Here is a 9530-nt window from a genome sequence, read left to right as displayed (position 1 = left end):
GTACAGCACATACACACAGAGAATTGAAATTGCGTTACTCTCAGACCCTTGGTGCATACAGATAACACTAACAGTAGAACATAAATACAGATAGATACAGATTGAATATAAAATACAACTATACAATTATACAAATAAGGTACAATGTAAAAAAATATATAAAGCAGCACAAGGCGCATGGCAGATAGAACTGTTCAGTCTTACCTGTGAAAGATAATACCCCGAGATCTGTTTTTATTATTGTGCGACGGTTTGTAGATGCCCAAGCTGCCGACGAGTCCGGTATGTTTTCGCCTGTCCCGATAGGAGAGTTGCCTTCACCAATATGGCGGCGACGTTGACGTGCGGTCGAGCGGCCGATGAGGAGTCTAGGTATTTATATGTCTATGCCAAGGAAGACAGCGAGGGTTTAGGGTGCCATTTGGGGCAGGGCCGATCAGGCGACGTGGAGTAATTGTGCTCTAAAACCATCGGGAATCACTGGTGAGAAGAAGTCATTTGTGTTGGAAGGTTGCTTTGAGTTGATGAATTAATAATGTCTTACGAACGGATTAAAATAATCTTAAACTTTTGGGTTTATTTCGCATCATACATAAGACAACTTTAAGCAAATAGTGTATAAATGATATCTAAATTAATTCTATTTTTATACAATAAAAATAAAACATACTTCAATTTAAAAAGTCTTGGACAAACTATGCAAAAAAAACTGCATGGTTTTCCCTCAAAGCGTCAAAAAGCACCTGATGGAGTTTGAACTTCACATCAAACTGTTTTTCTGTTTCACACAGATGTGCCTGTTCGGCCAGAGTCGCCTTGAACTCGTGCATCTTCAGAAGCAGAGCTGCACGGAAAGCTACAAAAAATGCCGTGCACACCGCCACGCGAGGTCTCGCGCACTCAAAGCGAACTTCCACCAACACCGCGATGATGACATCATATTTGCCGCGCACACCCAAGCGAACTTGCGGACGCGTCGAGTACAAATCAACCTGATTCATGAATGGGCCTTTGAATCATTGGTTCACCCGATTAGTTCAAAACGCAGATTCATTCAGAAACTAAACACCGCTGTGTTGCTCGCAGATACACAACAGTTCTGCTGTGGCTTTAGGTCAATTTTTTGTTGTTGCAAAAACAGACAATATTGTTTAAAATATAACAATATTAACTTCTTATTTACCGAACTGTTGTGTAAAATCACATTTGCACTCGTGCTATTTGGGACAAACGGCACTCGACTGAGGACTGATATTGCTCTCGCTGCTCGTGTGATATCGCTTATCATGGGATATAAATGAGACAAAAACTCATACAGGAGCATTTTTGCCCCAATATCTTGAATTTTAGGGCATAACTGCATTTATGAAGTTGTTGCCCTGCATCATATTTGTCAACAGTCAACTGTATGAAATGTAAGATGATGTACAGGTCTGGGGGCGGGGCCATTGCATTAACTGCATTCAAATATTTTAATCGCGTTATTTTTTCATAACTAATTAAGTTAACACGTTAAACTGACAGCTCTTATACATGTGTGTGTATATATACACATGCATACATAAAAGTCCAATAATGCACCACTATCTGTTGGCTGTGGTATTGACGTTTATCACTTTGCTACATTTGAGAACCTGCATACCTCCTTATGCACATGGGACTGTCATTTTACCACAAATGTTCTTTTGTGACAGGTGGCACAAGGGGAGGTAGGGGGTTTATTTACTCTTTGCTTATGTAAAGATCAGTATCCATTGTCATCTTTTGAATCTTCGAAGGTGTGGTTGAATTCTTCAGTCATGTATCCTGTAGATCTTCAGTCTTCTGCTCAGACGATCCTCTGTTATACAACTATCGACGTTGCAAGTGTTGGATGACATGTGGTGCATGAACTCGGACACAAACTATTGTTTGCGGACAGATCAGATGTCATTGAATGCATTTTGTCATGGTTGAGGTGGGACTATGGCTGGCTGCAGAAGTCTCCTGGAGGAGTTCATCTTCTTGCGGTTCACTTGTAGACCAGACTCAAGGTGTCAATTATGAAAATATTCCCTGATAGTGCAAGGACGGGATGGAGTGCTTAGCTTAAACACAAGAGTGAAGGATGACATGCTTTATATAAGTCAAAAGCAGTGTTCGTTTGCAATGTGAGATTTGATATCACTTAATGTGCCTGAAAACAAATATATCACACCTGCTATGTCCGAATTAACTCGAGTTACTTCCCACAGAAAATGTTCTTTGTGTATAAATACAGTCCAGGCAACTTAGTAAGACTTGTAACTGATCCAGGCAGTTGTTACAGTGGGAGATTTAATTGTTTTTTTGACCTGGAGTTTTGTAGCTCCTGCATCTTCGGTTGAGAAGCATTTCAAGGTGAAGCATCATGCCAGGCCGGATCGAAAGGATGACAAAGTGCAGTCAGTTTCTGGAAGAGCTTTCATACTAAACAAGGCCAGTCGGCTCTGTTTCTCTGTGCAAATAAGGGCTTGTTCAGAAAGCACAGCTCTGTCTGTTGTCATTTGTTTTGTGGTGCCATCAGCACCTAGATGTCCTTGTGTTGGTGTTGTGCATTTCTACAATGGAAGAAAACCTAGAACATCTTCACAATAACCAGCCCAACCCCGTCCTGTTCTGGGAAGCTGACGTGTGGTTGCTTTTCAGCTCTGCTACAGTTTTTTTTTTTTTCAAGTTCACTGCTCCTTTGACCTCAGTTATGCCACCAAAAGGCTCAGATTACAGTTTGTGACTTGGTAAAACACACTTTTGTCCTTAGTCATGGTGATGCAACTGGATATTGGTTGTAAATGTACATTGAGAGTCATTCATTTATTTCAGATTGTATCGTCATCCTCTTGTCTAAAGCATCAGTTTAAAAAATGGGGTCCGGGACCCGCAAGGGAGTGCTAAGGGGTCTGTGAAAAATGTGAGAACTTAAAAAATGGTTAGGTATTTTTAGGGCTGTCAAAGTTAAAATGTGCACTTAATATATTAATAAAATATGTAAGTCACATAAAAAAATTAAAAAAGAATTGGTTAATATTTATTCTGCTTTCTAAAAATGGATGTGAAGTGCTATTCAGAACTACTATTCAGTTTGGAGTCAGTTGTTTTTTGTTGTTTGTTTGTTTTTGACAGAAAAGGCACATTAAATTTATCGAAACTTGCTGTTATAATGTTATAGAAGATTGCAATTTCAAATAAATGCTTTTTTTGGGTTGTTTTGTTTTTTTTAGAATCCTGAAAAATCCTGAAAGTTGTCATTGTATAAAAAAAAAAAACAATAAATAAAATTAATCAACAAAAATGATAATCGGCAAATCAGCATATTGGCATGGTTTTTGAAAGATCATGTGACACTGAAGACTGGAGTAATGACAGAAATACATTCCATTTTAAAATATATTGAAATTGAAAACTGATTAGTGTTTTTACTGTATTTTTGAACAGCACTGGTGAGCGTAAGAGACTTCTTTCAAAAACCTTACCGACCCCCAACTTTTGAACAGTAGTGTGTGTGTATAAATATATATTAGTATATGTGCAATATAGCTGCCTCTATGATTTACGGTAAGAAGGGAATAATCATGTTTGTGGGTTCTTTGCATCGTAAAGCTTTTCAAAACCCAGTATTTCAGTATTTGTTTGTTTACATCCTTGACAACACATCTTTCTATTAGACTGATTTCTTATAATCCTCACTATGGTTTTGATTGACTATATATTTTTTCATCTTTCTGCAGGTTTTCAGGATGTTCATGTCATGATCTTCGTGGGCTTTGGCTTTCTCATGACCTTCCTGAAGCGCTACAGCTTTGGTGCCATGGGATTCAACTTCCTGATTGCGGCTTTCGGCATCCAGTGGGCTCTTCTGATGCAAGGCTGGTTCCATTCTCTGGACTACACCGACGGAAAGATCAAGATCGGTGTAGAAAAGTATATTACTGAGATATTACAGCTGCCAAAAAAACGGGCCACAGTTTTAGTTAAAACCAGATTAAAAAGTTGTACTCCGAGATGATTCCCTCCACCAAATTTAGCTGATTTGCTCATTTGTTTGTGGTTTAATGCAGAAAATAAGCAGTTTTTGGATGTGAACCTAGTGTTGATAACTTGCAGACAAACCAGTTTGTTGTTTACCTCAGGTATCACTTCCCTGTGGGAATGAAGGATTTGTTTTGCATGTAAACAGTAATTGGAAAAACAGCCTGACAAACACGAATGTGAATGATCTTACTGTGCGAATGCGGGCAACCCTGTTTATTTTGTAATCGGCACTTTTATACTGTTTGCTACTTTCTATGAAGTACATGATACTAAAAAATGAGACCGAATTAAATGGAACACAAATTCAGGGCTGAAGCGAATGGTGCAAATGTTAACTGGTGAGTTGATTTAAACGTTTCCTCTGTGTTCAGCTTGATCAATGCAGATTTCTGTGTGGCGGGGTGTCTGATCGCCTACGGAGCTGTTCTAGGGAAGGTCAGTCCTGTTCAGCTGTTGGTGATGACGCTGTTTGGTATCACGCTGTTCGCCGTTGAAGAGTACATCATCCTGAACGTCCTCCATGTGGGTCCGATCACTGGTTTGCTTTGTATTTTTTAGATCTGTCAAAGTTAACATGCACTTAAGATGTTGAAGAAATGTTTTAATATAATTCTTGACGCATTCACCAAATTTCATGCTGTTTCCCAAAGACAGATGTGTTCATTTCAGTAAAGTTAACTGAAATGTATTATAAAATACTATAAAATAAATATAGAATAAAATAACAAATAATATATAATGATAAAATAAAAAAGTGTATGTATGTGTGTGTTTGTGTATATATATATATATATATATATATGATATATATATATATTGCAGAAGATAAGTTTGCTTTAGTACAATGACACTTTGTTTTGATTAATCATATTTATTTAATTTATTTATTTTACCAAAATACCTATAATTATTAGTACAAATGTGTTTTCATACACTAACCAATTACTGACCAATTAATTTTTTTATTAAGCAAGGAGGCATTCAATTAATCAAAAGTGATCGTAAAGTAATATATTATTACAAAAGATTTCTATTCAAATAAATACTCTACTTTTGAAATTTCTTTTCATCAAAGAATCTTGAAAAATATGTATCATGGTTTCCCAAAAATATTAATCGGCACAACTGTTTTCAACATTGATAATAATAAGAAATGTTTCTTGAGCATGAAATCAGCATATTCGAATGGTTTCTGAAACAGTCTTGAAAAATATGTATCATAGTTTCCCAAAATATTAAGCTGTACAACTGTTTTCAACATTGATAATAATAATAAGAAATGTTTCTTCATCATCAAATCAGCATGTTAGAATGATTTCTGAAGGATCATGTGACACTGAAGACTGGAGTAATGATGCTGAAAATGTTGCTTTGTCCACAATAATAAGTATATTTCATAAAATATTTTTGATTGTAGTATTCTGTATTTTTGATCACATAAATGCATGAAAATCCCCAAAGACCCCAGACTTTGACCTGTAGTGTACGTTAGTGTCTCATTGACATAACATAAAAGCCACAAAATGTATTTTGAGTTCAAATGAATGACATCAAATGGCTTCATGCTAACCTTTGTTCAATGATTCAATCCCTGTTAGGCCAAAGATGCCGGCGGATCCATGGTGATCCACACTTTTGGAGCTTATTATGGTCTGTCCATTTCATGGGTTTTGTATCGGCCTAGTTTGGATAAGAGCAACCATTTGAACGGGTCTGTCTACCACTCAGATGTGTTCGCCATGATTGGTAAGCCCATTAATCTTGTTACAAATGTTAGACAGTTTGCTTGCAAAATATTTTGTTATTGGACTGCTGGACATTCTGTGCAAAAGCTTTCTTAGCAAATACACAGATGGACTCTAATGCAAAAATTAATTGAAGGCTCAGATATTGTTTGCATTTTACAACCTGGTGTCCTGTGCAGGTACCCTCTTTCTGTGGATGTTCTGGCCAAGTTTCAACTCTGCCATTGCTGATCATGGAGACGGTCAGCACAGAGCTGCCATCAACACATACCTGGCCTTGGCCTCCACCGTCCTCACTACAGTCGCCATATCTAGCCTGTTTGAGAAAACAGGGAAACTAGACATGGTAAGCATCTGCCATTTTTTTTTTTTAGCAGACCAGATTCACCAAATCGCAAGATTCTATCAGATAACAGAAAGAAAAAATATATATATTATTTTATTTTATTTTATTTTATTTTTTTGTCTTTTGTTTTGTTTTGTGTTGTTGTTGTGTTTTGTGTTTTTTTTTTTTTTTTTTGTGTTGTGTTGTGGTGTTTTGTTTATTATTTTTATTTATTTTTAATTTTATTTAATTTTTCACAGGATCATGAAAAAAACCCTGAAAATATGAGTTTATTTTAAAAATGTGATTTCCAAGCCTGGAAAACTTGCAAAAATTAATAAAATGAAATCATTTGTGACGTTAATGTCATGCAAATATATATTTAGTTATATTCATATATTTGTTGTATTTTTGCGTTGTTGTTATTATTATTATTATTATTATTATTATGATTATTGTTGTAGTTGTTGTTGTTATTGTGACTTTTATCCAACAAATGCAATGACTGAGCAAGTCATGGAAATTAATTGGTCAACCATTTCACTTTCTCATTTAACCTGTTTGGAAATGTATGCGATTTTGAACTAAATTTTGCATTTTTCATTTAAATGGAATGAATGCCAAATTATGTGTTTTTTTTTTGTTGTTGTTGTTTTTTTGTTTTTTTTTCGTCCAGGTTCACATCCAGAATTCCACACTGGCAGGTGGAGTTGCTGTAGGAACAGCAGCTGAATTTATGCTGTCGCCATACGGTTCTTTGATTGTGGGTTTCTTCTGTGGCATCATATCCACAATGGGCTATAATCATTTCTCGGTGAGTCTTGCCTGTCAGATGAGTTATTCCAGATTTTTCTCCAGCCAGACTGTGACCTTTTATGCCATCTGTGTTTCTTTAATTATTGATTTAACTACACTCAGTTGATCAAGAACATTGTCACAGTAAAAATGTTCTTTTGTTATAAACGACTCATTTGTCTCTACTCCTCAGCCGTTCTTGGAGGAGAAACTGAAGATTCAGGACACCTGTGGTGTCCATAACCTGCACGCTATGCCAGGTGTCATTGGAGGAATTGTGGGTGCCATCTCCGCCGCTGCTGCCACCAACACTGTTTACGGAGATCTAGGGTTAGTAAACGGGAAAATAATTGCATTGTATTACATGCAACACAAGTTTAAAGGAATAGTTCATCCAAAAATGAAAATTCACTGAAAATGTATTCCCCTTCAAGCCATTCAAGATGTAGATGAGTTTGTTTCTTCATCAGAACAGATTTGGAGAAATTTAACTTTACTTCATTACTTGCTCACCAATGAATCCTCTGCAGTGAATGGGTGCCGTCAGAATGAGAGTCCAAACAGCTGATTAAAAACAACACAAATAATACACAGTCCACCAATTCCAACTTCCATCAAGGTGTTTTTACTTGAAACCATCACTTCTGGCCAAAATACCGGTCCATAATCCAAAATGGTGCTTGATCTGTGCACATTTCTATATTTTTCACCGGAGAAAGCAATTTTCTAAATCGAGGACACCTATTTTAGTCAGAAGCAATGATTTTCACTTCACAAGCTGTTAATTGATAGACTGGAGTGGTGTGGATGATTGTGATGTTTTTATCAGCTGTTCATTCTGACGGCACCCATTCACTGCAGAGGATCAACTGGTGAGCAAATGATGTAACGCTACTTTTCTACAAACATGTTCTGCTAAAGAAACAAACTCACTTATATCTTGGAATGCCATTTTTGGGTGAACTGTTCATAATTGGTATTAATAATATTTAGCTCACTCTAATAATTACCATTGTCCATTTCAGGTTGGAAAATACATTTGACTTTACGGGGCCTTTTGCGAAACGTGTACCCACTATCCAGGGCGGATTTCAGGCAGCAGGACTGTGTGTGGCCTTGTGTTTTGGAATTGGAGGTGGCATATTTGTTGGTAAGAGTCTTTTGATATTAATCCGGTTTAAGTACACAATACAATACTTCAGAAAAGCTTGTGGATCTGAAGCGCTTTGTTGTGATTGTTTGCCATGTAGTGGCACAGGTGTGTTGTTTGTAACATGAAAACTAGAGAGGACAGCGTAGGATGATATTAGCTAGTCAGTCATCCTAATGGTTTTGCATTATGGGTTCAGGCTTCACACAAATACACCTGATCTTCACCTGGAGTTTGTAATGGAAATGCAACATTTATCATGTTGACATGACTGTATTGTTACACCAACAGGCCTGGTTCTGAAGCTGCCCATCTGGGGCGATCCTGCAGATGAAAACTGCTTTGATGACGAGATCTACTGGGAGGTCAGACAGTTTCTTTTTTCTTTTAACATTTGCAGGAAATTAAAAACTTGATTTAAAATACAATATAATATTATGTTATTTTTATACATTATTTCTTTTTTTTCCGTCGACCGTTGCAGGTTCCTGAGGATGAAGAAAGTGTTCCTCCCTTCGTGGCCTACAACAACCACATGATCCCCAACAAACATGCAGACATGTGAGTACTGGAATAAAACACTGACCATTTAAAATGAGACACAGTTACCGTTTCCTCAGTTATTGGCTTGTTTATGTGAATTATAGACATTTTAATCTGCCTAATGAAAATTAAATATGCTAATGCTATCATATAATGAGCATCTCCTGTGAGGTGAAAAATGTCCAACAGGGGGCGCGTGAGACTCAGAATACTAAAGCTGGCTGCACACTAGACGATTTTCAAATCTTAACCGATTTTAAAACCATGGGAGACCACAGACATGAAGACAGTTCAACCGATTTTTAGCCGTATAATCCTCTGAATGCACACACTAGATGATTAGACCAGACCACGAGACCACACACACTTGATGATTGTAGTAGGAACGATTTCACAGTGACATGAGATGTCACGGACACTCGCGAGGTCAAACGTGACTCGAGAAGAAAAACAAATAGAGGACAATCGATGTTGTCAGCTGGCTCTCCCGGCACGCGTTCTGTTGTACAGTGAAAAACAAATTATAGAAAAGAATATGGGTGATGTTCTCTGCTTTCATGGCATGTTTGTAGCTGCCAAGTTTCAGCTATAAAAGCACGCAACATCCGGTAGGTGACGCTTGCTCGCTCTCATTGGCTATAGCGGGTATCATGTCAGAGGCAGCTTGATCAAGAGTCCTAAATATCAAACATGTTTTGTCTCGATCGGGAGCAGTTAAATAATCGTAATGACACCACACAATAGAGGATTTTTTGGACAAAAAATAGTTTGCGACAAGCCGCGAATCGGGCCACACCCCCCGATCCTTCAGGGGTGCAAATCGGGCTTCAAATCGTCCTTAAAATCTTCTAGTGTGCGGCCAGCCTAAGGGACCGTTGAACACGATCCTTTTTGTCCTTGAAGACATTTGTATACTAAAATG

At 37.4% G+C, this 9530-nt stretch overlaps 1 protein-coding gene across 3 annotated transcripts in view; it reads left to right on the top strand.

Annotated features, from left to right (window-relative positions):
- Nucleotides 1-9530, top strand: part of rhcgb (Rh family, C glycoprotein b) — a 15984-nt gene that overhangs the window by 4615 nt on the left and 1839 nt on the right. For all 3 annotated transcript variants that reach the window (XM_016466755.1, XM_016466753.1, XM_016466754.1), the window contains exons 2-10: nt 3747-3939; nt 4422-4572; nt 5649-5796; nt 5975-6141; nt 6797-6934; nt 7109-7245; nt 7941-8065; nt 8357-8430; nt 8550-8626. In XM_016466755.1, the coding sequence (XP_016322241.1) occupies nt 3767-3939; nt 4422-4572; nt 5649-5796; nt 5975-6141; nt 6797-6934; nt 7109-7245; nt 7941-8065; nt 8357-8430; nt 8550-8626 (1190 nt within the window). In that variant the 5' untranslated portion in view covers nt 3747-3766. The remainder of the gene's footprint in view (nt 1-3746; nt 3940-4421; nt 4573-5648; nt 5797-5974; nt 6142-6796; nt 6935-7108; nt 7246-7940; nt 8066-8356; nt 8431-8549; nt 8627-9530) is intronic.

The sequence above is a fragment of the Sinocyclocheilus anshuiensis genome, unplaced genomic scaffold (assembly GCF_001515605.1).
Source record: "Sinocyclocheilus anshuiensis isolate Anshui unplaced genomic scaffold, SAMN03320099.WGS_v1.1 scaffold68, whole genome shotgun sequence".
Classification (NCBI taxonomy): domain Eukaryota; kingdom Metazoa; phylum Chordata; class Actinopteri; order Cypriniformes; family Cyprinidae; genus Sinocyclocheilus; species Sinocyclocheilus anshuiensis.
The sequence above is the reverse complement of the archived record's forward strand: the minus strand, read 5'-3'. Positions and strand labels throughout refer to the sequence as shown.